The sequence below is a fragment of the Gorilla gorilla genome, chromosome 16 (assembly GCF_029281585.2).
Source record: "Gorilla gorilla gorilla isolate KB3781 chromosome 16, NHGRI_mGorGor1-v2.1_pri, whole genome shotgun sequence".
In the NCBI taxonomy this organism is placed as follows: Eukaryota; Metazoa; Chordata; class Mammalia; order Primates; family Hominidae; genus Gorilla; species Gorilla gorilla.
The window spans coordinates 16,385,887-16,412,310 of record NC_073240.2 but is presented as its reverse complement, the minus strand read 5'-3'; the positions used below and the strand labels follow the sequence as shown (position 1 = coordinate 16,412,310).

The following is a 26,424-nucleotide window of genomic DNA, read 5'->3' as shown; positions in this document are numbered from 1 at the left end:
GTAAGCCTGCCCCCCAGCACATCTGGGCATTCTACCTGCCCAGTGCTGGACCCAAAGAAGCCAGCTGCTTCGGATATTTGCCCCAGCATGTCCTACAGGAACTGCCCAGTCAGCCCAACCAGGGTGCCCCTTCTTCTTCAGCTTTCCCCAGTCAGTCACCGGATCCTAAACGTCTCTAGAATGTGTCCTTCTTGATCCATGACCCACACTCTTCATTCACTCAAGCATTCCACAGTCATTCACCACTGCACTCTTTTGGGCCCAGCCCCAGTACTGGGAGCTGGAATTCAAGGATGTTGCAGACATGAGCCCCATCCTCCAGCAGCTCACCACATAAAATCAGGAAATTACAATCTGGTACGCTGAGAGCTGTACTGGGGGAGCACAAGGCACTTTGAGAGCATAGAGGAGGTGTCTGGCCCAGCCTAGGGGGCAGGTGACATGTAAAGAGAGCTTTGGCTAGCCTTGTGACTATTTCCTTAGTCTCGCTCTGTCACCCAGACTGGAGTGCAGTGGCGCAATCCCAGCTCACTGCAATCTCCGCCTCCCAGGTTCAAGTGATTCTCCCGCCTCGGCCTCCTGAGGAGTTGGGATTACAGGCCACCACACCTGGCTAATTTTTGTATTTTTGTAGAGGTGGGGTTTCATGTTGGCCAGGCTGGTCTTGAATTCCTAACCTCAAGCTATCCACCCACCTCGGCCTCTGAAAGTGCTGGGATTACAGGCATGAGCCACTGCGCCTGGCCTCTCTCCTTTCAATTCATCCTCCTTATGACACTCAAAGTGTCTTTCTTTTTCTTTTTTTTTTTCAATTTTTTTGAGACAGGGTCTCACTCTGCTGCCCAGGCTAGAGTGTAGTGGTGCAATCACAGCTCACTGGAGCCTTGACCTCCCAGGCTCAAGCAATCCTCCCACTTCAGCCTCCCAAGTAGCTGGGACTACAGGCACATACCACCATGCCCGTCTAATTTTTTTTTTTTTTTTTTTTGAGACAGAGTCTCGCTCTGTCACCCAGGCTGGAGAGCAGTGGTGCAATCTCAGCTCACTGCAATCTCCACCTCCCAGGTTCATGCTATTCTCCTGCCTCAGCCTCCCGAGTAGCTGGGACTACAGGCACCCGCCACCTCGCCCGGCTTTTTTTTTTTTGTATATTTAGTAGAGACAGGGTTTCGCCATGTTAGCCAGGATGGTCTCGATCTCCTGACCTTGTGATCCGCCCGCCTCAGCCTCCCAAAGTGCTGGGATTACAGGCATGAGCCACCAGGCCTGGCCACACACACACTCTGTTTTTACCTGACTCTTGACTTGTGCTTCCTCCAAAAGCCTTGGTCTTTTATATCTCTCAACCTGGCACATACTGTTTGCTCTGCCTGGAAGGCCCACCCCAATACACACTTTCCTACTCTTTATTAAAGTTCTAAGTATCATCTCCGTAAAGCCCTCTGGAACCCCCATTCCCAAGGGCAAATTAAATGAGGGAAGGGTGAAAGAAAGAAGCAGGATGAAAAGGAACACAGGTAGTCCTCTCTTTTTTATTTCTGGACAGAAACCCCAATGATGGGAATCTGCCCTGCTGGCCACGCTACAACAAGGATGAAAAATACCTGCAGCTGGATTTTACCACAAGAGTGGGCATGAAGCTCAAGGAGAAGAAGATGGCTTTTTGGATGAGTCTGTACCAGTCTCAAAGACCTGAGAAGCAGAGGCAATTCTAAGGGTGGCTATGCAGGAAGGAGCCAAAGAGGGGTTTGCCCCCACCACCCAAGCCCTGGGGAGACTAGCCATGGACATACCTGGGGACAAGAGTTCTACCCACCCCAATTTAGAACTGCAGGAGCTCCCTGCTGCCTCCAGGCCAAAGCTAGAGCTTTTGCCTGTTGTGTGGGACCTGCACTGCCCTCTCCAGCCTGACATCCCATGATGCCCCCCTACTTCACTGTTGACATCCAGTTAGGCCAGGCCCTGTCAACACCACACTGTGCTCAGCTCTCCAGCCTCAGGACAACCTCTTTTTTTCCTTTCTTCAAATCCTCCCACCCTTCAATGTCTCATTGTGGCTCCTTCTTATGGGAGGTCGACCCAGACTGCCACTGCCCCTGTCACTGCACCCAGCTTGGCATTTACCATCCATCCTGCTCAACCTTGTGCCTGTCTGTTCACATTGGCCTGGAGGCCTAGGGCAGGTTGTGACATGGAGCAAACTTTTGGTAGTTTGGGATCTTCTCTCCCACCCACACTTATCTCCCCCAGGGCCACTCCAAAGTCTATACACAGGGGTGGTCTCTTCAATAAAGAAGTGTTGATTAGACCTGAATTTCTCCACCTATAAAATGGGTGTGTGAAGTGAATGATGTCTCAATCTCAGCCCTGAGAGAAAGGAAGTATTGCTGCCTGTTCCTTAGTGGGCTGTGCCTGGATGCTACACTCAGTCAAAGGGTGCTACTGCAAAGTTGCCTGGGGTACAAAACACTTGCCTTTTGCCTTCATGGTCTCAAGTGCACCCGTCAGGACAGCAGGACAGCCACACCCCAAGCTCACTTGTCCATCAGTTTAGGTCTTAGTGCCACATCTAGATTCCTCTGGCCTCTCCTGCAGCCCGTGTGTATCCCAGCCTGTCCCACAGTTTTGTTTTGTTGTTTTGTGGGGTTTTTTTTTTTTTTGAGACGGAGTTTTGCTCTTGTCACCCAGGCTGGAGTGCAATGATGAAATCTCAGCTCACTGCAGCCTCAGTCTCCCGAGTTCAAGCGATTCTCCTGCCTCAGCCTCCCAAGTAGCTGAGATTACAGATGCCCACCACCATGCCCGGCTAATTTTTGTATTTTTAGTAGAGATAGGGTTTCATCATGTCGGCCAGGCTGGTCTCAAACTCCTGACCTCAGGTAATCCACCCGTCTCAGCCTGCCGAAGTGCTGGAATTACAGGCATGAGCCACCATGCCTGGCCACTGTGGGCTTTTTGGTGGTAAAATACACACGACAAATTTTACCATTTTAACTATTTTTGTTTTTTGTTTTGTTTTTTGTGGCTTTTTTTTTTTTTTTTTTTTTTTTTTTTGAGACGGAGTCTCTCTCTGTCGCCCAGGCTGGAGTGCAGTGGCGCGTTCTCGGCTCACTGTGATCTCTGCCTCCCGGGTTCACGCCATTCTCCTGCCTCAGCCTCTCGAATAGCTGGGACCACAGGCACCCACCACAACACCCAGCTAATTTTTTTTTTTTGTACTTTTAGTAGAGACGGGGTTTCACCACGTTAGCCAGGACGGTCTCGATCTCCTGACCTCGTGATCCACCCACCTCGGCCTCCCAAAGTGCTGGGATTACAGGCGTGAGCTACCGCGCCCAGCCCATTTTAACTATTTTTAAATGTACAGTTCAATATCATTAAGTACATTCACATCATTGCACAACCATCACCACTATTCTGTCTTTAGAACTTTTTCATCATTTAAACTGAAACTCTGTACCCATTCAACAATGACTTGCTGTTACCCCCTCTTCCTAGCCCCCGGTAACCCCTATTCTGCTTTCTGTCTCTATGAACTTGACTCTTCCAGGTGCCTGATATAAGTACAGTAATGCAGTATTTGTCCTTTTGTGTCTGGCTTATTTCACTTCACATGATGTCTTCAAGTTTCATCCATGCTGTAGCATCTATCAGAATTTCCTTCCATTTTAAGGCTGGATAATATTCCATCGCAAGTATATAACACATTTTGTTTATCCATCCATCCAGTGATGGGCATTTGGGTTCTTTCCACCTCTAGGCTATTGTGAATAATGCTGCTATGAACACTGGCATAGTGTCCCACAGTATTTTTGTCCCAAACTAGTGTTGATTAGGCTAGTGTTGATCAAACTAGTGTTGATCAAACTAGTGTTGATTCCCAGAGGTTCCTGAGTCTCTGGGGCAAATGGAAGCTGCACAGATCTGTGGGATGAGGCACATCTAATTCCCCATACCCCAGGATCTAACCCCCAAAGCAAAGGGATGGTGGAGGAGGGCGGAAGCCCCTTCCAAGCAAACATTAATCCTCACAACAACCGTGGATCTTATTATCCCCATTTTACAGATGAAGAAACTGAGGCATTGAGACATTAAAAAGCCTTGCCCAAGGGCCTGAGCTGGTGGAGGCAGAGCAGGAATTGGATCCAGGCCTGTCTGAGGCACCCTGCCACCTCCATCCAGACCTGGAGCAATCCCTGAGAAGGGTGGCTACCACCGGAGATGTGGCAGCTCTGGTCTCAGGAAGCACAGCCGGAGGATGTCCCAGGCAACCAAACAGCCACTCATCAGTAAGGAGCCAGAGTGAGGGCTGCTAGTTCAGCCCCCGGAAGGTGGTCCAGGGGCAGCCAGTGCAGAACTCAGCAGGAGCTCAGTTCCAACTGAGCCTGATTTCACTCCAGTGTCCACAAGGGACATCCTGACCTGGAGGTCCTCGGCTACTCACCCTGGGGCCTGCTGGCACAGCCCAGGAGCTAGCCCAGGCCTGCCTCTGATGGTTCCCCCTGATTTCTCCCCTGACAAAGATTCTCTCCTTGACCAAACTACTCAGACTTTCCTGAACTTTTTCAGCTAGGCCTGACTTTTTAGCAAGATTCCTGCTAAGTCAGTTTAACCAGAGCCCCCCACCTTCGATATCTGATCATATTCCATAATCTAATTAAGTTCCTTAGCCTCGGCCAGGCACGGTGGCTCACGCCTGTAATCCCAGCACTTTGGGAGGCAGAGGCACGCAGACCACTTGAACTCAGGAGTTTGAGACCAGCCTGGCCAACATGGTGAAACCCCATTCTACTAAAAATAGAAAAATTAGCCAGATGTGGTGGTGGGCGCCTGTAATCACAGCTACTTGAGAGGCTGAGGCAGAAGAATCACTTGAACTCAGGAGGTGGAGGTTGCAGTGAGCTGAAATCGTGCCACTGCACTCCAGCCTGGGTGACAGAGCAAGACTCTGCCTCAAAAATATAAAAAATAGAAGTTCTTTAGCCTCTATTATCCCCAAGATGATGTCTGGTCACCCTGGCCTGCCTGCAGCAAGAATCCTATTGGATGGGCTTAGCCAGAATTCCCCCCTTTATCTCTGGTATTTCCTCTTAGTAATTTTCCATCCACTGACCCCACCTTGCTCCTTGGCTATAAATTCTCACTTGTCCATGCTGTATTCAGAGTTGAGCCCAATCTCTGTCCCCAGCTGCCTGACTGCAAAACCCCACTGTGGCAGTCCCTATGCCTATTTCTTTTTATTTCTTTTTTCTTTTTTCTTTTTTTTTTTTTTTGGAAACAGGGTCTCCTCTGTTGCCCAGGCTGAAGTGCAGTGGTGCCATCACAGCTCACTGCAGCCTCAAACTCCTGGGCTCAAGCAATCCTCTCACGTCAGCCTCCCAAATAGCTGGAACCACAGACAGCCACCACCAGCCTTGGCTAATTTTTTTTTTTTAATTTTTGGGCCTGATACGGTGGCTCATGCCTGTAATCCCATCACTTTGGGAGGCTGAGGCAAGAGGACTGCTTGAGCCCAGGAGTTTGCGACCAACCTGGGCAACACTGCAAGACCCCATCCCTACAAAAATTATTAATTAAAAAAATTAGCCAGGTATGGTGGCACATGCCTGTAGTCCCAGCTACTCAAGAGGCTGAGGTGGGAGAATCGCTTGAGCCCAGAAGGCCGAGGCTTCAGTGAGCTATGATCATCACACCACTGCACTCCAGCCTGGGTGACAGAGTGAGACCCTCTCTACCGCCTTGGCCTCCATAAGTGCTGGAATTACAGGCACAAGCTAACGGCTCGGCCCCTGTGCCTATTTCCATGCTCCTGAATAAAGTCTGCTTTACTGAGCTTTAATAAGGACCATGAATGATTTTTCTTGAACGCCCCTCCTCATGCTTTCTCACATGGGTCTGTGGGGAGGGCAGCTGCCTCTAATGGCCACCTGCCCAGGGCCCTCCTCCCCCAACTGGAGGAAGTGCAGCTGAGCAGGAGCCAGGGCTTAGTCGGGTCCAAGCTGGCTGTGGCAGATGTGACAATCATAAAGGGCTCTGAGGAAACCCTAGAACCCTCCATAGGAATCCAAGCCTGGGAGAACCCCAGTGGGCAGTCTGAATGCTGGGTTGGCCCCTGCCTTCCACAGCCCCGGCTCCACACCCTCCCCATACACCCAGGAAGGTGTCCCTCTTCTCGTCAGCTCCTCCCCGGGTTACATTGCTGGATGACGGAGGCGGGAGGGCTACCTACTACTGCCCCATCGCCCCACCTTGTCTTCCTGCCCCCACTCAGGTCCTCCCACGGCCACTTGGAGTCTCTCCTGAAGCTGCTGCCAGGCCCCATCCCGCGTGGATCGGTGCGCAGAACAGACTGGCTCTTGGTGAAAGCCCGAGGACACTTCTGGGTCTTGCCCCAGCCGCCCTCCCCACCGCCGGGTTTCATCCACCCGCCCGCGCCACCGCGGGTACGAAAGAGTGCGGGCGCTAAGCTCACGCAGGCATGGCGCACACACGAGCCCCCTGCCAGCCGGGCCGGGCCGGGCCGGGCCGCCCACCTGGGGCTGAGCCTGGCTCCTGGCTCCGGATGCAGCGCCCCAGCTTCTCCCTCGCCACGCCCCCACCTTCCACCCGCGAAGCAGCAATTACCCGGCCAGGCGGCTGGGAAAGGGCCAATTAGCGCAGGAGACGCGGCCCCTCTGCGGGGCTCCTGCTGACCGCAGCCCACGCAGCGCTGCCTCCGCCGCGGGCCCCCAGCCTCCCGCCGCCCGCCAGCCTGCCACAGCCCTCCCGGCCGGGCCGACAGCGCTGGCTGCCTGGGAGTCCCCGGGGACGCGCCGTCCGGCCTCCCGCCAACTGCAGTCACGGATCCAGCCGCCTGGCGCCAGCCCAGAGCCAGGGCGGACGTGCGGGCGCCGGGAGCTGAATCTCGCCGCCGCTGGGTGGTGGGGGCTAGTGGGCTGCGCTCCACTGCGAGGGCTCCCGCGCCCCCGACAGCCTGCGCCTTGGCGCCCGCCAGCAGTCTCCAGGCGGGGGCGGCCCGGCCCAAGCCTTCTTGCCTTCTCATGGCCCTCCTTGCTTCTTCCGGCCCTCCAAGGCCCGGTTCTGGGCTGGCCGAGCTGGAGCAGTTCCCCACTGGTGGTTACGGCAGAGCCAGGCTTTGGAAACCCACGGCCGTTGCTGGATCGTGCCCCGCGACAGGCACGTAGGCAGGATACGGGGTGGGCAGCACAGGGACACAAACACTCATTACTGACAGTGAATGCATGAACTTCCTCCCCTGGGTGCCTCCCCTGCACAACCTGACTTACCCACCTAGAGGCTTTGGGAGACCCAAGAGGGATGGGTCCTACCCTCCAGGAGCCTGCAGCCTGCATGGGCAGAGGATCCAGGAGCTTGGCTAGGACCCCAAGCTAAAGAAAGCCCCGAGGTCCAGGGAGGGAGGCATGGGGTGAAAAAAAAAGGGGGAGAGGCTGGAAGAGGGAGTTGTAGGGGACAGATGCCACCCGTCAAGGCTTTCCCTTCCCCCAAAGAACCACCTTCCAGCTGAAACTGGTCACACTGGGGCCCAGGAGTAAGGGACAAAGTGGGCCTGAGCCCAGTACATCCTCTGCAGGAGGCTGAAGTTTCTGAAACAAGTGAGAGAGGGTTCAGTAGGAAGGTCCACAAGTGAGGTCGACCAAAGAGATCCTGCTGTTTCCCCATGAGTGCCACAAGGGACTGGGGTGGAAGGGCTGAGGCTGGACCAGTCCTGGATGCAGTGGCCTTTTCTGTGTGTTCTTCCTCTGCTCCCTCAGGTCTGGAGGGCTGGGAGCCTGCTGCGTGCTCTGGAACTTTACTCAGGTCTTGTTGAGCCACTTTCTTTGGGAAAGTGTGGACCATGTCTCTTAAAGAACCAGAACTGCTTCTTTCCATGAAGGTCATTAACTGTGTGGAGAGGGAGAGAGCCCCTGTCAGAAATTGGGGGATGCAGACTGAACAATGAAGGAAACATAGCAACAATGAAGGAACATAGCAACAATGAAGGAACATAGGGACAATGACATCACCTTGAGTCCAGTGGAATGAGGTGCAGCTGCATTAAAGAATGAGGAAAGGGACAGAGACAGGTGTAAGAGACGATGGAACAATCAGCCAAGAAAGTCAGGGGGTTGGCTGGGCGCGGTGGCTCACACCTGTAATCCCCGCACTTTGGGAGGCTGTGGCGGGCAGATGGCTTAAGCCCAGGAGTTCAAGACCAGCCTGAACAACATGGCAAAACCCCATCTCTACGAAAAATGCAAAAATTGGCCAGGCATGGTGGCATGCCCATGCAGTCCCAGCTACTTGGGAAGCTGAGGTGGGAGGATGGCTTGAGCCTGGCAGGCAGAAGTTGCAGTGAGACAAGATTTTTTTTTTTATTATACTTTAAGTTTTAGGGTACATGTGCACATTGTGCAGGTTAGTTACATATGTATACATGTGCCATGCTGGTGCGCTGCACCCACTAACTCGTCATCTAGCATTAGGTATATCTCCCAATGCTATCCCTCCCCCCCTCCCCCCACCCCACCACAGTCCCCAGAGTGACAAGATTTTTGAAAAGGCCAGGTATGGTGGCTCATGCCTGTAGCCCCAGCACTTTAGGAGGCAAGGCAGGCAGATCACCTGAGGTCAGGAGTTCTGGACCAGCCTGGCCAACATGGTAAAACCCTGTCTCTACTAAAAATATAAAAATTAGCCAGGTGTGGTGGCACACACCTGTAATCCCAGCTACTCAGGAGGCTGAGGCACGAGAATCGCTTGAGCCTGGGAGGCGGAGGTTGCCAAGATTGTGCCACTGCACTCCAGCCTGGGCAACAGGGTGAGACCCTATAAAAAAAAAAAAAAAAGTCAGGGATGGAGGAAAGAGGCAGAAGCTGGTGGACACACAGCCAGACAGACAAATGGAAAGAGAGCCAGGGTAGTGCTGGGGCAGTTCAGACAAGAGAGGGGGCATGCCTGGACACTCAGAAGGTAGCCATGGGCAGGGATCTGTTTTTCATCACAGTTGTCTGACCACTGAGACACCTTGGGGTGGGAGGCTGATGGAAAGGGAGGGCTTCCTGGAGGAGCCTTTGAAAGGACTATAGGGAACAGTGGAGGGAGTGAAGGTGGGAGTGGAGGGGAAGCTGTCTCAGCCAGAGGGCACAGCAGGAGCAAAGGCCTGGAGGCAGGAATTGGCTTGTTCAGTCCCAGCAGCTCTATGTCAGTCAGCATGGCCCCCACAGAAAGACTGAAAGAGGAAATGGCCCAGAACTGGAGCACCAGGCCTGTAAGCTAGGAGGGGGCATGGACTCTATGCTGAGGCACTAGGGAGCCATGGGAGGGGCATGTCTTGGTCAGATTCACCTTCCAGAAAGGTCTTTGAGGTTACCTAGTACAGAGACACTGGAGGAAGAGAGAGTGGAAGTGGGCAGACCAGGGGATGGTGGCAGAGAACTAGACAGTGGGTCCTTCGTGGAATCGAGCAAGCAAGTTCCCAAAGTAGATGGTTAGGACCTAGTGACACATAAGGGCAGGTGTACTGTTTTTCCAAGGAACTTTAGGCCAAGGCGGGAGGTCAGCTCTGATCACTCACCTCCCCCACTCACAGGATGGCCCCTGGTGTACTCTGGCCTAGCACACTCCCACCCAGCCAGGTCTGGGAACTCACATGGCCCCTCCCCAGACCTGGGAGACCTTGGCACCTACCCACTGGGCCCAGGAAAAGCCCCAAGAGGTGTCCAGTCCAGGGTGGAGGCACAAACAGACCTCCCACCCCACAGAAAGCTTGTTAAGACAGCACTCTCAACTCCCACCACCAGCCCTCTGTGCAATGATGACTCCACTGCCATGAGGGGTTAGGCTTGGGTCTATTTGGGAAGCCAGTAGGTAGGGGAGGAGGGCCCAGATGAGCCCAGAAAGAACTCAGAGGCTGAGATCACATGGCTGACAGAGCAGGGTTCACCAGGCCTTTTAGGCAGAATTTAGGGAGATGTGTGTTCCTGTCTGGGCCTGTTCTTTTGTGTGTCCTCAGGCAGACCACTTGCCTCCCTGGGCCAGACTTTCTTTGGGAACAGTCCCTGTTTTAGGACAGGACTCTGGCCTCAGCCCCCTGTAGCCATGGTCCAGGACCCCTGTCCACTCCCAGCCCTTTCAGCCACAGGAGCTGCTGGCAGAGCACATTGGTGACCTCACCAAGTAGCTGCTGGGTGATCATCATGGATCCCCCGCCGACAAAGAGCAAGAACCCTTTTGAGGGGGAGCCTGAAGGTGAAAGAAAAAGCCTTTCAGGAAATTAGCACCAGTGGCAGGAAAATTCATCAAAAGCTGGAGGAGGCGCCTGTGGCCGATTCACGTCTCTTGCCAAAGAGGCAGCTCCTCTGACCTGGGGGAAGGGCTGGTAGCTTCTGGGGCCTTCTAGAGACCCCAGATCCCTGGCCCTGTTGCTGGGCCTCTCAGCACCTGGCAGGGGTGCCACCATGGATTTGCTGCTCCCAAATCACAGGATTCTGCAGTGCTAGGAAAGGCTGCTGATGAGTAGGGGGTCTTGGGTTTTAATATAACTCTTCCCACTGCTGTGTGATCTCAGACACTCAACTGGCTTCTCTGATACTCCCTGCCAGGAGAAATCCTAACCTGCCTGGCCTCTAGGCGACCAATATATCCACAATACTCAGTATATCTGAGACAAGAATATTTTTCTGAAGAGTGAGGATGCAACTATACCCAAACAATCATTGGTAGTGGGAGGTCTCACGTGAGAAGCAGGGAGGCAGCCTGAATGTTGAACCCATTATTCTGGTAGCAGCCCCACCTGCCAGCATCCAGGTATGGCCGACAGAATAGCTGTTGCAGCACACACCTCCGGGGGCACCATTTCCATGGTTTACAGTCTGAATGAGGCCTGAATGTAACCTGAGCTTCATGACTGCCTCCTCTGGGCTTGGTACCCACAGGCACACTCACACCACACACGTGCCTCAGAGAAGGCTCTGATTGGTTGATCACGATCACCACCTAACCTAAAGCATCCACGTTGGTCAGACTTTGGAGCCCGCACTTCTGCTCTAGCTATGCATGGCTCCCTTCAGCTCCCAGAGCAGGTCCAGTCCCAGGTCCAGCCAGATCATTTAATGCTGATAGAAGCAGGATCTTTTGAAAGAGCTATGGATGTAGCAGGCCCCAGAGGCTCAGGAAGTCCTTTCCAGGCCATGCCCTGGTTCTGGCACTGCTACTGCCCCTGCTCCACTACTAAAGGAGGCAGGCCAGGCCATACATGGTGGCTCACGCCTGTAATTCCAGCACTTAGGGAGGCCAAGGTGGGCAGATCTCCTGAGGTCAGGAGTTCAAGACTAGCCTGGCCAACATGGTGAAACCCCCTCTCTACTAAAAATACAAAAAATTAGCTGGGCATGGTGGTGCTCGCCTGTAATCCCATCTACTCGGGGGGCTGAGACAGGAGAATCGCTTGAAACGTTGAAACCAGGAGGCAGAGGTTGCAGTGAGCAAGATCGCACCACTGCACTCCAGCCTGGATGACAGAGTAGGACTCCATCTCAAAAAAAAAAAAAAAAAAAAAGAATAAAGAAAAAAGAAAAGGAGGCAGGCCACAGGCAGTTCCTTTTTTTTTTTTTTTTTTTTGAGACGGAATCTTGCTCTGTCACCCAGGCTGGAGTGCGGTGGAACGATCTCGGCTCACTGCAGCCTCCACCTCCCAGGTTTAAGCTATTCTCGTGCCTCAGCCTCCCAAGTAGCTGGGATTACAGGCGTAAGCCACCACACCCAGCTGATTTTTGTATTTTTAGTAGAGATGGGGTCTCGCCATGTTGGCCAGGTTGGTCTAGAACTCCTGACCTCAGATGACCCACCTGCCTCGGCCTCCGAAAGTGCTGGGCTTACAGGTGTGAGCCACTGCACCTGGTTTCAGGCACCCTTTCAGCTCATTGTATGGCATTTTGGCTAGACCTTATGTAAACTCAAATTGTTATCCTGTGCTTCCCTTACTGGCAACGTTTACAGATGGCTTCGTATTAACCAAAGCGTTGTACAACTCATAGCATTTCAGAGCTAGAAGGGACCATAAACAGTGTCATAGCCACCGTTCTTTGAACACTTACAACTTTGTGCTAGACACTAACCCAGGTACCTTCTGATGTTTTTGCCTGCACGGTACAGCCATTCCTTTTCCTGTGACACCACCCTGTCCTCGGCAATTCACCGTGTCCACACCACAGCTCAGGGATGACCAGATAACCCAGACTTGGACTATTAAGCTCAATCTCAAGATTTTTGTAGAAACATCAGGAAAGAGAATGGGTACCACTTGAGGGTGAGTCAGCATGTGAAGGAAGGTAAAACGGAAAACTTGCCAGGTACAGTGGCATGTGCCTGCAGTCCCAGCTACTCGGGAGGCTGAGACGGGAGGATTGCTTGAGCCCAGGAGTTCTGGGCTGTAATTCACTATGTTGATTAGGTGTCTGCACTAAGTGTGGCATCGATATGGTGATCTCCTAGGAACGAGAGACCACCAGGTAGCCTAAGGAGAGGTGAACCAGCCCAGGTCAAAAATGGAGCAGGTCAAAACTCCGGTGCTAATCAGTAGTGGGATCATGCCTGCGAGTAGCTGTTGCACTCCAGCCTGGGCAATATAGCAAGACCTCATCTCCAAAAAAAAAAAAAAAAAGGAATAGTGAAATGAAATAGTTCACACTGAGAAACAGCCTTGAACGAATAAAATAAAATAGGCTGGGCGCTGTGGCTCACACCTGTAATCCCAGCACTTTGGGAGGCCGAGGAAGGCGGATCACTTGAGGCCAGGAGTTCAAGACCAACCTGAGCAGCAATATAGCAAGACACCCCCACCTCTAAAGAAAAAAAAAAAATTAAAGAGTTAAGTGACTGCATTTCTTCAACTGCAGGACTTCTCTGGGATCTCTCTCTCTCTGAGTCTACCTGGCTATATGCCCTTGAATGAGTCAGTCACCTGTTCTGAGTCTCAATTTCAAGAGCTACAAAATAAGGCAGTAATTATTTCCCTCTTTATCCTTTATTTATTTATTTATTTAATTTTTAATTTTTTATTTTTTGAGACGGAGTCTTGCTCTGTCGCCCAGGCTGGAGTGCAGTGGCACAATCTCGGCTCACTGCGAGCTCCGCCTCCCGGGTTCACGCCATTCTCCTGCCTCGGCCTCCCGAGTAGCTGGGACTACAGGCGCCCGCCACCACGCCTGGCTAATTTTTGTGTTGTTAGTAGAGACAGGGTTTCACTATGTTAGCCAGGATGGTCTCGATCTCCTGACCTCATGATCCACCCGCCTCGGCCTCCCAAAGTGCTGGGATTACAGGCGTGAGCCACAGCGCCCGGCATTTTTTTTTTTTTTTTTTTTTTGAGATGGTGTCTCGCTGTGTCACCCAGGCTGGAGTGCAGTGGCACGATCTTGGCTCACTGCAACCTCTGCCTCCTGGGGTCAAGCGATTCTACCGCCTCAGCCTCCAGAGTAGCTGGGACTACAGGCATGTGCCACGCCCAGCTATTTTTTTTGTATTTTTAGTAAAGACAGGGTTTCACCGTGTTAGCCAGGATGGTCTCAATCTCCTGACCTCGTGATCCACCCACCTCGGCCTCCCAAAGTGTTGGGATTACAGGTGTGAGCCACCATGCCCGGCCTTCCCCCTTTATCTTGAAGAAATTAAGGAGAGGCCAGCGAGAGAGTGTTTGGAAAATTGCTTTATGCAGTGGCTTGTGCCTGTAACCCCAGCACTTTCGGAGGCCAAGGTGGTAAGATTACTTGTGCCCAGAAGTTCGAGACCAGCCTGAGCAACATAACAAGACCCCGTCTCTGGAAGAAAGGAAGGAAGGAAGGAAGGAATGAAGGAAGCAAGCAAGCAAGCAAGCAAGCATGGATTAGCCAGGTGGAGTGGTGTGTGCCTGTGGTCTCAGCTATTGTGAGACTGAGGCAGGAGGATCACTTGAGCCCAGGAGTTTGAGGCTGCAGCGAGCAATGAAGCCACCACTGCACCCCAGCCTGGCTAACAGAATGTGACTCTATATTGAAAAAAAAAAAAAGTAACAATTAGCCAGGCGTGGTGGTGTGCACTTGTAGTCCCAACTACTCAGGAGGCTGAGATGAGGACTGCCTGAGCCCAGGAGTCGGAAACTGCAATCAGCTAGAATCATGCCACTGCACTTGACTCGGGAAGACCTTGTCAAAAAAAAAAAAAAAAAAAGAAGAAGAAAAGAAAGAAAGAAGAGAGAGAAAGAGGAAGAAAGAAAAGAAAGAAAGAAAGAAAGAAAAAGAAAGGAAGGAAGGAAGAAAGGAAGGAAGAAAGAAAGAGAAAGAAATTCACTGAAGGGAAACCTGGGTTGTTCATCTTTGTGTCCATCTCCGTCACCAACACTACCTAAACTGCAAAGCATGCTGGGAGCTCCCACTGGGCAGGAGGGAGTAAGATGAAGTTAGCATAAGCTGGGACTAGGGAAGCTATCAAGCCTGTGGGATGCCTTTGAGGTAGTTGAGTCCAGTCTTGTCTCATAGGCATTGGTGAGGGCACGCTGAGAGGCAGTCATTCTGCCCAGCATAGTTTAGAAAGCCTTGTCAGAGGCCTCTGAATTACATTTTTTTTTTTCTGAGACAGTGTCTCACTCCATTGCCCAGGCTGGAATGCAGTGGTGCGATCTCAGCTCACTGCAACCTCCACCTCCCAGGTTCAAGTGATGCTCCTGCCTTAGCCTCCCAAGTAGCTGGGATTACAGGCATGTGCCACCACCCCCAGCTAATTTTTGTATTTTTAGTAGAGACAGGGTTTCACCATGTTGGCCAGGCTGGTCTCAAACTCCCGACCTCGGGTGATCTGCCCGCCTCGTCCTCCCAAAGTACTGAGATTACAGGTGTGAGCCACTGCCCTGGCTCGAGCTACTCTTTTTTTTTTTTTTTTTTTTAAAGGCGCTTCACTCTTGTCACCAAGGCTGGAGTGCAATGGCGCGATCTCAGCTCACTGCAACCTCCGCCTCCCGGGTTCAAGCGATTCTCCTGCCTCAACCTCCCGAGTAGCTGGGATTAGAGGCATGCGCCACCACACCCGGCTAATTTTGTGTTTTTAGTAGAGACAGGGTGTCTCTATGTTGGTCAGGCTGGTCTCGAACTCCCGACCTCAGGTAATCTGCCTGCCTCGTCCTCCCAAAGTGCTAGGATTACAGGCATGTGCCACCGTGTGTGGAATTATTATTATTATTATTATTATTATTTAGACAGGGTCTGACTCTGTTGCCTAGGCTGAAGAGCTGCAGTGGCACAATCTCAGCTCACTGCAGCCTCGACCTCCCCACCTCAGATGATCCTTCCACCTCAGCCTCCTGGGTAGCTGGGACTACAGGCTTGCACCACCATACCGTACCAGCTAATTTTTTGTATCTTTTTGTAGAGATGGGGTTTCATCATGCTGCCCAAAATGGCCTCGAGCTCCTGGGCTCAAGCCATTCACCTGTCTTGGCCTCCCAAAGTGCTGGGCTTACAGGCATGAGCCACTGAGCCTGGCCTCTCTAAACTACACTTAATGAAGAGTGTGAGTTGGTCTGGCCAAGAAAGGGGAGAAAGACAAGCTAGACAGAGGGAAGCTAGCCAGGGCTGGAGCAGACCAAAGCTGAATTCCTTGCCTATTTACTCAGTAGTGTCATCTCAAGGAAAAGAACGATTGTCTGCTTTCTACATTGCCCTTTTTGTGTTCCTGGAGGGGAGGCAGGCTGGTGAGGTGTCCGTGGGCTAGTAATTATTTCTGCTTATTTACAAGGTAATATTACAGCATGATGAGAAACCCTGCCCGTTTTGATGGTTCCAAGCTTGGAAAGTTTGGGAAAGAATCCAAGAACATGGCAGGTTATCAAGGCGTTATCAGCTGGGACACAAAAGGAGAGAAGGTAAAAGAGGCATTTGGATTCCAGAGTCAATAATGAGCCAGAAGTGAGTGTTGAATTATTCAACCTCCTGTATTGATCCATTGATCTCTATCTGCAGCTCTTGGTTTATTCTTGGTTGGCATTTCCTGTGTCTCAGACACTGATAAGAGAAATGGAAGGAGGAGGAGCAACAGATTCTTAAGACTCAAGAAAAGAGAAGAAGTGATGTCAAAGAGAAATTTGGCAACATACATCAGGAACCTTAAGATGTCCATATCTTTTGACCTAGTGGTTCTACTTTTGGAAATTGATCCTAAAAATACTATCCAGAACTTTTTTTTTTTTTTTTGAGGCAGAGTCTCACTCTGTTGCTTGCCCAGGCTGGAGTGCAGTGGCGCGATCTCGGCTCACTGCAAGCTCCGCCTCCCGGGTTCACGCCATTCTCCTGCCTCAGCCTCCTGAGTAGCTGGGACTACAGGCGCCTGCCACTATGCCCAGCTAATTTTTTGCATTTTTAGTAGAGGCAGGGTTTCACTGTGTTAGCCAGGATGGTCTCCATCTCCTGACCTCATGATCCGCCCACCTCGGGCTCCCAAAGCGCTGGGATTACAGGCGTGAGCCACTGCACCCTGCCTGTATGTCCTAAATTTTCTACAAAAAAAGTACAAGTTTTAAATAACTTTAGAAAGTCTTAAGGGTGAGGGGAGAGACCCTCATATGAAGGCTTCACAGTAAAGTAAACAAATTAGTGTAGAACTAAATCCTCCCAGAATCCAGGGGACTGCTATGTCCCAGGTGGGCTGACCATCTCCTTGGCACATAGCATGGAGCCAAATGAATAAATGGATGCTGTGGGGCAGTCATTCCATGGAGGACAATCAGAGGCCCGTGAACATATTTAAAGAAGAAGTATAGCCTGGACAACATAGTGAGACCCCATCTCTAAAAAAAATTTTTTTTTTTTTTTTATTAATTACCCAAGCATGGTGGCACCTGTAGTCCCAGCTACTTGCTACTCGGTACTCAGGAGGCTGAGGTGGGAGGATTGCTTGACCCCAGGAGGTCAAGGCTGCAGTAAGCCATGATTGCACCATTGCATTCCAGCCTGGGTGAAACAGGAAGATCCTGCCCCAAAAGAGAAAGAAAGAAGAAAGATGAGTTTTCCCAATAGAGAAACAGGAGGAAGTCATGGTATGGGCACTTGGGGAATGGAAACAGGCCAGTATGGCTGGATTGCAGGGTGCCATGGGGAGAAACGATGGGAGATAGTGTTGGAAAGTAGGGATTGTCAGGGGGTCATAAATGCTAGGCTGAGGGCCTTTGTCTTTCTGCCCCAAGTTTCTTCAATCTTGGGGGAGGGGTCTTAAGCAAAAGGGTGGTGTGGTTAGAGCTCACCCCAGCTCTCATCACATTATGTTATTATTATTACCATTATTATTGTTATTACCATTATTTTTATTCCCTAGCCCCTTAGTCTAGTCTGTTTCCCATCACTTGTCAGAAACTAGGAGAGCAGGGGAGGGGAAGGGGAGCAGTCCAAGGCAGCCCTCTAAGATCATCAGCCAGGCTTCCTAACCCCAGCTTGGCCCTCTTCCCACCACAGTAGGCTCAGTCCTGCCATCCCCAGGCACCCAGACAAACTCCTCCACCCCCAACCCCCATGACAAAGAGGCTCATTTGGAGCCCGGGCAAGATTTGCAAACATCAAACTGATAATTACAAGGATGAAATCATCTGGTTCCTTTTAAGCAAACGGGTTTATTGATCCCAACACTAAAGAAATGCTATTCTGGGGAAACTTGCTCCTCTCTGCTTTCCTTTCCCTATGGGATGGCTGAGCTGGGGGAGGGTGGCTGGAGGGCTCAGAAGGGGGAGATGCCCCTGGGAGGGAGGGGAGATTCTCTGGGCCCAAGGGTGGATTTTACGGTATATAAATTATATCTCAAAAAGAAAAATATTCTTTAGGGCCCAGGAAACTGCCACACTTGGGCAGATGACACCCTCATCCTGAATTAAGGCCCATTGCCTTCTAAAAACTAGAAGCTGAGTGGAGCCAGGGTTTTAGGCAATGTGCCAGCCACTAATTTTCCTTGTCTCCCACTCCTCTCAAGTCTCATTTGTGGCTCCAGATCCTATTTCAGCTTCAAGATGGTACAATATTTTCTCAGTAACTGAAGGGAAACTATTTCCTTAGAAAAAATGCATCAGAGGCTCAGAGACTTCCTCTGTGAGGAGAGGCAAAGGTGGGTGGCTGCTGACACCAGACCTGGATAAAACCATCCTTTCTGCTGGGCCTGCAGAGGTAGGACATCTAGACTTTGACGTTCCAAGCCAAGAAGGGACAAACAGGCTCAGAGATAGGAATGCACAGTCCTCAAGGGCAGACCCACATCCTGCCACAAGGCCCACAATAGAACCCCTTTCTTCAACCTGTGGGGACCCTTCTAGAACATGGTGGGGTGCTCCCAGAGGAATAACCCCAGACATAGCCTTCTATGAGTTTGCAGTTCGGTGAGGGCAGCAGGCAGGACTTTTGGTATCTCCACTAGGTCTCAGAGTAGAATGATTAAAATCACCACCCTGGGGTCACTTAGCCCCTGTGAATCTCTGTTGGCCCATCTGTAGAATAGGATCAATAATACTAAACTTACAGGGTTGTGGTGAGGAAGGAATGAAGATGATGTATCCCAATGCTTAGCTAGTTTCTTTAGATTGGGGGGGGTGTCTCACTCTGTTGCCTAGGATGGCCTCAAACTCCTGGCCTCAAGTGATCCTCCCACTTCCACTTCCCAAACTGCTGAGATTACAGGTGTGCGCCACCATGCCCAGCCCCCATTTTGTTATTTCAAATGGATCAGAGTCTCGTCACTGTCCTTTTTTACTTTTACTTTTTTTTCTTTTTGAGGCAGAGTCTTGCTCTGTCACCCAGGCTGGAGTGCAGTGGTGCAATCTCCGCTCACTGAAACCTCTGCCTCCCGGGTTCAAGTGATTCTCCTGTCTCAGCCTCCAGAGTGGCTGGGATTACAGGTGCACGCTGACACGCAGAGCTAATTTTTTGTATTTTAGTGGAGACGGGGTTTCACTGTGTTGCCCAGGCTGGTCTCGAGCTCCTGAGCTCAGGCAATCCACCCGCCTCAGCCTCCCAAAGTGCTAGGATTACAGACGTGAACCACCGCTCCTGGCCTTATTTACTTTTTTTCAAAGTCTGTTTCCTCATCTCTCAGGAGACAGAAGACCTGACTTAGAAGATGGTTGTGTGGGCCGGGCGCGGTGGCTCACGCCTGTAATCCCAGCACTTTGGGAGGCCAAGGTGGGCAGATTGCCTGAGGTTGGGAGTTCGAGACTAGCCTGCCCTTCTCTACTGAAAATACAAAAATTAGCTGGGCGTGGTGGCAGGCGCCTGTAATCCCAGCTACTCAGGAAGCTGAGGCAGGAGAATCGGTTAAACCCGGGAGGCGGAGGTTGCAGTGAGCCGAGATTGCGCCATTGCACTCCAGCCTGGGCAACAGAGTGAGACTCCGTCTCAAAAAAAAAAAAAAAAAAAGAAAGTGGTTGTGTGAATTAACTGTGATAAGGTGCATGAAGGCACCCTGAACAGAGCTTCACAGTTGCACTAGGCAAGTGAGGGTTCCTGTGCTCTCCTCAGCTTCATTGTGTATTATCTACTTACTCACCCAAGATCAGCTTTAGGAGCCTGCAGGAGCAGCCACCCACCTAGGAAGTTAGGGAGATACTCAGAGGAGGCCCTTGGTTGGCTTGAATCCTTAGGAAAGGAAGATTCCAGATGACAGGACTTCAGATAATTCAGTCAGGTTTTGGGACGGTGGGGGCAGATGTTTCTTGGCACAGAAAAGACACCTGTAAGCTTCCATGAGTGGGCCTTAGTAGAGCTGGATCTTAGCAAACCCCCTTAGCAAACACCCATAGCATGGTGTCTGGGCCAACCCATACCCAACTCAACAGCTGCCAAAGCTGTTAGGAGCACAGACTTAAGTGTACCTTACATGGGTGAAAATTTCCTTTATAAATTTCCTTTAATTCAGTTTCTTTAAATAAGTGAAAAAAAATTAACAACCAAAAAGGCATATAGAGGTCAGCCAAGGAGATGGCCTCCTTCAGCCTGTGGCTTATTTCCTGGTCATCCTGGCTGTTGGATGCCAGACTACGCCGTGTGTCGGTTACCCTGTGGCCTGGAGTTGCCCAAGGCTGTCTGTGGGGCTGCTGTTCTGGGTCTGCTTGGCAGGCTTTGCTGTCCCTTTCCCTTAGGACATCATTCCTCCCCTCCTTGAGGGTGACAATGAGAGCGCCCTGCCCTGCTCTGCACTCCCACCCCTCCAGGTCTAGCTCCCTTGACCCTGACCTTTTCCTTGCCTAAGCTCATGGCCATCAAGGCCATTCTAGAGATCTTTCAATTTTTATTTATTCCACATTTCCCATGGCAGAAACAATTATTGCTAGAGTCTTCGGCCAAGATCAACTTGGAGGTCTGTGAGCCCTCCTTGGACCCATTGTGGAGCAAGAGTGCTTCCTCATGGATTTTTCTCCCCCCGAGACGGAGTTATGCTCTTGTTCCCCAGGCTGGGGTGCAATGGCACGATCTTGGCTCACCGCAACCTCTGCCTCCCAGGTTCAACCAATTCTCCCGCCTCAGCTTCCGAGTAGCTGTTTGAGACGGAGTCTTGCTCTGTGGCCCAGGCTGCAGTGCAGTGGCACCATCTCGGCTCACTGCAACCTCCACCTCCCGGGTTCAAGCGATTCTCCTGCCTCAGCCTCCCGAGTAGCTGAGACTACAGGCGTGTGCCACCACACCCCGCTAATTTTTGTACTTTAGTGGAGATGGGGTTTTGCCATGTTGACCAGGCTGGCCTCGAGCTCCTGATCTCAGGTGATAAGCCCGCCTTGGCCTCCCAAAGTGCTGGGATTAGGCCAGGCGCGGTGGCTCATGCCTGTAATCCCAGTACTTTGGGAGGCCGAGGCGGGCAGATCACCTGAGGTCAGGAGTTCGAGACCAGCCTGACCAACATGGCAAAACCCCATCTCTACCAAAAATACAAAAAAATTAGCTGGGCATGGTGGTGGGCGCCTGTAATTCCAAATACTCGGGAGACAGAGGTAGAAGAATCACTTGAACCCAGGAGGCGGAGGTTGCAGTGAGCCGAGATCGCGCCATTGCACTCCAGCCTGGGCGAGAGAGTGAGGCTCTGTTTAAAAAAAAAAAAAAAAAAAAAAAAGGGCTGGGATTACGGGTATGAGCTACAGTGCCCGGCCACAGGACTAACTTTGAATCAAACTCTGCCATAAATCCCATGTCAGACTTTCTCCAGTTTGGGCTAAACAACTTCCCTAGAATTTATGGATCTTATTTTTTGCAGCTGATTGCACATTGAGTAAGTATATGGACTGGCAATCGGTTACATTCTTAACTCAGCTTGTTCTTCTTTGGAAACTTAAATTTATTGTGCTCCCACTGTGTGCTAGACCCACATAAAGGTTCTCACGCTAACACTGCAAACCTAGGAGTGTCTGCATTTTGGAAATAAGGAAACTGAGGTTTACTGGTCCAATTCTTATCTAAGGCCCCAGCCAGCAGGTAGTGTAGCTGAGTGGGATCCCATCTAAGACCCATCTGACTCCAAAAGCCACGACCTTTCCACCATGACTCGGTTGGATTCTTTGGTCCGTTTCCACCTCAGTCTTCAACGTGCACAGCCTACGCCCCTGCCGGTCGGTTTAGGGACGAAAATTCCCCAAGGACTTAGGTTTCCTCGCGTTCAAGTGACAATCTGGGGTTACTCCGCGCACCTGGGGAGCCCAGAAGTTCCAGATGGCCGAGGAAGGGCGGAAGAAAAGGCCTGCGCTGGCTACTCCAGTCTGCTAAAGGCCAGGCGGATCCCCCAACGACAGCTCCACGCCGAGTGGCCGCGGGCGAGCAGGGGGAAAAGGGCCCTGGTGCGGAAGGAGCCCCGGGGCACCACAGCCCGGCCGCTCCGCCAGCGGGCGGGTGGCGCATGCGCGGCGTGGGCCGCGGAGTTGTGAATGGTACTTCTTGTTTGCCGGAGTTAGAGGCGGGCGGGCGGGCGCGCGAGGAGGAGGGGTGGGGCCGGCGGGGGCGGGGTGGGCGGTGAGAGGAAGTGGCGGCGGCGGCGGCGGCCGGGGGCGGCGAGCGCTGGGGCTGCGCAGGCGGCAGGCAACGGCTGAGGCGGCGGCGGCGGCGGCGGCGGCGGTGTGGGTTGGGCTCGAGCGGGCGGCGGCGCCTCAGACTGCCCGGAACGGGAGCCCACGCGGGCGGGCGCCCGAAACAAAGGGAAGCGGGCGTCCGGGCGCCGCGGGTGGGCGGTCAGTCGGTCAGCGCAGAGCCGGCCAGCGGGTGCCCGCGCAAGCCCCGAACGCGGCCAGCCGGCGCGGCCTCAGGGCGGGAAGATGCCGCGCGTCGTGCCCGACCAGAGAAGCAAGTTCGAGAACGAGGAGTTTTTTAGGAAGCTGAGCCGCGAGTGTGAGGTGAGGCGGGCGGGCGGCTAGGAGGCCGCAGCGCGCCCCGAGTGGGCCCGGGCGGAGAAAAGTTTGGGTGGCGCGGTCCCCAGGAGTCCCGGTCGGTGCGCCCGCGGAGAGGCAATCTCGCCGGGGCGGCCATCGCCCGCAGCCTCTGCTTGCCCTTATCGGCGCCGCGCTGGGAGGGCGGGCGCGTGGGCGGCGCCGCGGATTTGGCTCCTAATTTCGGGCCGTCTTGCCTTGCAGATTAAGTACACGGGCTTCAGGGACCGGCCCCACGAGGAACCCCAGGCGCGCTTCCAGAACGCCTGCCGCGACGGCCGCTCGGAAATCGTAAGTCGGCTGGCCCGGGGCGCGCGCGGGTCACTTGTCACGCGGGGCTGCGGCGGCCCAGGCCGGTTCCGGAGGGCGGCGCGGCTGCTGCGGCTCCCGGAACTGAGTGGGCGCCGTCTCACTTCCTACTCGGGATTCAAAATGCGAAACCAGATGCCGCGGGCCGGTGCTCGCCGCGGTGGCGCGTGTCGGCCAACGGAGCACCGCGAGTGGAGCTCGAACCCGAGCCAGACTAAACAAGCGAAGGGCATTGTTTAGGCGGCGACACCGAAGAAGGGTTCAGGGTATTTGTAGCAAGCAAACCCCCATTCGGAAAAAGAAGTGGAGCTTCATTCAAGGTCGGCGATAGTTTGTTTCTTAGAAGGTAGATCTGTCGGTAATTCTCTGTGTCAAGCGGTCTCACTACCAGATCGCCGAGTGGAAATCTTTCCTCCAGTTATTTATTCTAATAGAGAGGGGAGGGGGGAAAAAGGCCCTAAAAATGTCATTTTCTTAGAATGTTAAGCTTCAGGAGAATCAGAAAGAAACCATTATCCCCATGTCCTGAGTAGGGCTGCCGTTCCTAAAAACTGCACAGATGGGCAAAACCCACGGTTGATCTCGAGGTCCTTGTTTTAGGAGGCAGATTTAGTGCGTCTTCACCAGACCTTGGGTTGAAAAAAAAAATCCAAGGGTCCTAGTTCCTCTCATCTTTTTGGGTTGCCTTGTTGGAGGTGCTGATGAGGAGGGAGTGGTAGGAAGAAACCAAGAAAAAAGGTTGATTATTACTATTTTTTTGAGGTAGAGTCTTGCTCTGTTGCCCAGGCTGGAGTATAGTGGCTGGATCTCGGCTCACTGTAACCTTCGCCTCCTGGGTTCAAGCGATTTTTCTGCCTCAGCCTCCTGAGTAGCTAGGATTACAGGTGCCTGCCACCACGCCCGGCTAATTTTTGCATTTTTAGTAGAGACGGGGTTTCACCTTGTTGGCCAAGCTGGCCTCCTGACCTCAAGTGATCCACCCTCCTCGACCTCCCAGAGTGCTGGGATTACAGGCGTGAGCCACTGCGTCCGGCATGATTATTTTTTAAAAAGTTGAAGCACTGTCTAATGGAATGCTGTTACTCTCTGCTCGGTGACTTGGACTCACTGCATTGTTAGAGGCTTGAAGCTAGGTGCGATTTGAATTTGGGTTAACAGTAGGAAGACATTGGAAATTTACTTCTCCCACCCCCTTTATAAAACCAGTTTATTTTTATTCAGATATAATTCATATGCCATAAAATTCTCCCTTTACATCACTGAACTCAAATTTATTTTTAAAGAATATTTTGATATTTTAAGTGAAGGCTTTTTAGAGTTGTAATAGTGAGAAGATACTGGTTAAATTTATCAGGAGCTCCTGAATATTTGGTCATTAGTGCATGTTATGAAAGAGAGTCTCAAGCTTTTAGCCCACTTGCAAATTTCTTGAGTAATTGTAGTATTTATATGATTGAAGTGCATAAGACATACTTTTAGGTTTTGGCACTGAGTGGTATAAGAAAAGAATTCATTAGCTGGTGCGATGATCCTGTCATCCTTTGCCTGGGTTACCTTTTGCAAAGGGAAGGTGGTACACCTGACGATAGAATTTCCTGGAGGTGAAGGATGCAAGTATAAAAGATAAGTTACAAAGTACTCGTACTCTCACTGTTTGCTTTTTTGTTTTGAGATGGAGTCTCGCTCTGTTACCCAGGCTGGAAGCACAGCAGCATGATCTTGGCTCGCTGCAACCTTCGCCTCCCGGGTTAAAGCGATTCTCCTGCCTCAGCCTCCTGAGTAGCTGGGATTACAGGCACATACCACCACGCCCGGCTAATTTTTTTGTATTTTTAGTAGAGACAGGGTTTCACCATGTTGGCCAGGCTGGTTTTGAACTCCTGACCTTAAGTAATCCTCCCACCTCAGCCTTCCAAAGTGCTGGGATTACAGGTGTGAGCCACCGCGTCTGGTCTTGTTTCGTTTTTTTTTTTTAAGAGAGAGGTCTTGCTGTGTGGCCTAGGCTGGGGTGCAGTGGCTGTTCACAGGCACAATCATGAGGCACTACAGCCTCAAACTTCTGGGCTCAAGCGATCCTCTTGCCTCAGCTTCCCAATAGCTGGGACTACAGGCTCGGCGTCACCATACGCAGCCCCATGTGTTGTATTATCATCACTATCTTTGAAAGCTGATTTTTTTTGGAAATTTGGTGAATCATAGCTAGTAGGGTGTTTTCTGTCATCTCAGACTTTGCTGAATGGAATTATGAATTCAACCCATAGGATATCTGAAATGCTGTAATATTATAGTAGTATTATAGGTGGTTAGTGTTTGTCATGAATTTATTTCCAGGATGAATTAGACATTCTAGACCTTCCCCACTTCCAAATAATCTGATCCTCACCTGAGCCCGGGAGGTCGAGGCTGCAGTTAGCCATGATCGTACCACTGCACTCCAGCCTGGGTGACAGAGTGAGACCCTGTCTCCAAAAATAAAACAAGTATCTGATCCGACACATTTTACAAGTTTTACATTTCTGAGAAGTATTAAAGGTTAAAGAAGGTAGATTGAATGCTGTGTGAGGTTTGCACTTAAGACGGCTCATGTCTTATTTTGTTAAATAATGTAACTATTGGTATTTGGAGAGGAATTTCACATTTCCTAGTTTTCTCTCTTTCTAGTTTCCCTCCTTTAATTCAGTGTTAACCCACATTTAATTACAGGATCCTTAGCTCCTAGAGGGTAGAGACCTCATTAATTTTGTATAAACCCCTCGGGATACAGCTGTTTTTCACAATACCTTTTATATCAGAGGTACTTCATTATTTGAATTTAGAGGCTGCTTAATTTAATGCCTGAAATTTATCTTATGACTTATGAACAGGCTGGGTTTCTTCCTATTTGGCTGTGGAAAAAGGCATTATTTTGCCTGTTTTGACAGCAGCCATAAATGGCAAGGATATCCATAGTTCTCAAAACTATTCCCAACCTTTCTCCTGCCCCAGTTGTCCTCTTCTTATTTGGAACATCTCCTTGATGTATCAGTGAGGTTAATGAAGAATTCATTTTGCTGTTGCCCAGGCTGGAGTGCAGTGGCATGATCTTAGCTCAGTGCAACCTCCGCCCCCCAGGTTCAAGTGATTGTCTTGACCCAGCCTCCTGAGTAGCTGGGATTACAGGCGTATACCACCACGCCCAGCTAATTTTTGTATTTTTAGTAGAGACGGAGTTTCACCACGTTTGCCAGGCTGGTCTCAAACTCCTGACCTCAGGTGATCCACCGACCTCGGCCTCCCAAAGTGCTGGGATTACAGGCGTGAGCCACCACTCCCAGCCTCATTTTGCATTTAGATGTGAAATAATTTAAAGGCTGTGTTGATCATCTCTCTTTAACTATAAAACTCAATCAGCCTCCTTATTTTATGCCAATTGAGTTTTTAACTGTAAAACCCAATCAGCATTAAATAAAAGTGAACACAGGTCGAAGAATCTGTAGTAGAATCTGATTTATACTTTTTTAAGACTGGATCTTACTCTGTCAGTCTGGCTGGAGTGCAGTGGTGCCATCTCGGTTCACTGCAACCTCCACCTCCTGCTTCAGCCTCCTGACTTGCTGGGATTACAGGCGCCTGCCACCACGCCTGGCTGGTTTTTGTATTTTTAGTAGAGATGGGTTTCACCATGTTGGCCAGGCTGGTCTCCAACTCCTGGCCTCTGGCCTCAAGTGATGTGC

The 26,424-nt window shown here is 51.4% G+C and overlaps 1 protein-coding gene across 8 annotated transcripts in view; it reads left to right on the top strand.

Moving 5' to 3' along the window:
* The first annotated feature begins 22,017 nt into the window (after window positions 1–22,017).
* LOC129531450 (core-binding factor subunit beta-like) overlaps window positions 22,018–26,424 on the top strand; it is a 78,253-nt gene continuing 73,846 nt past the window's right edge. The window contains exons 1-2 of one of the 8 annotated variants that reach the window (XM_055377393.2): window positions 22,018–22,369; window positions 22,607–22,693. In XM_055377393.2, coding sequence (XP_055233368.1) covers window positions 22,292–22,369; window positions 22,607–22,693 — 165 coding nt within the window. In that variant the 5' untranslated portion in view covers window positions 22,018–22,291. The remainder of the gene's footprint in view (window positions 22,370–22,606; window positions 22,694–26,424) is intronic. The other 7 variants (XM_055377394.2, XM_055377396.2, XM_055377397.2 and 4 more) reach the window with 7 other exon arrangements.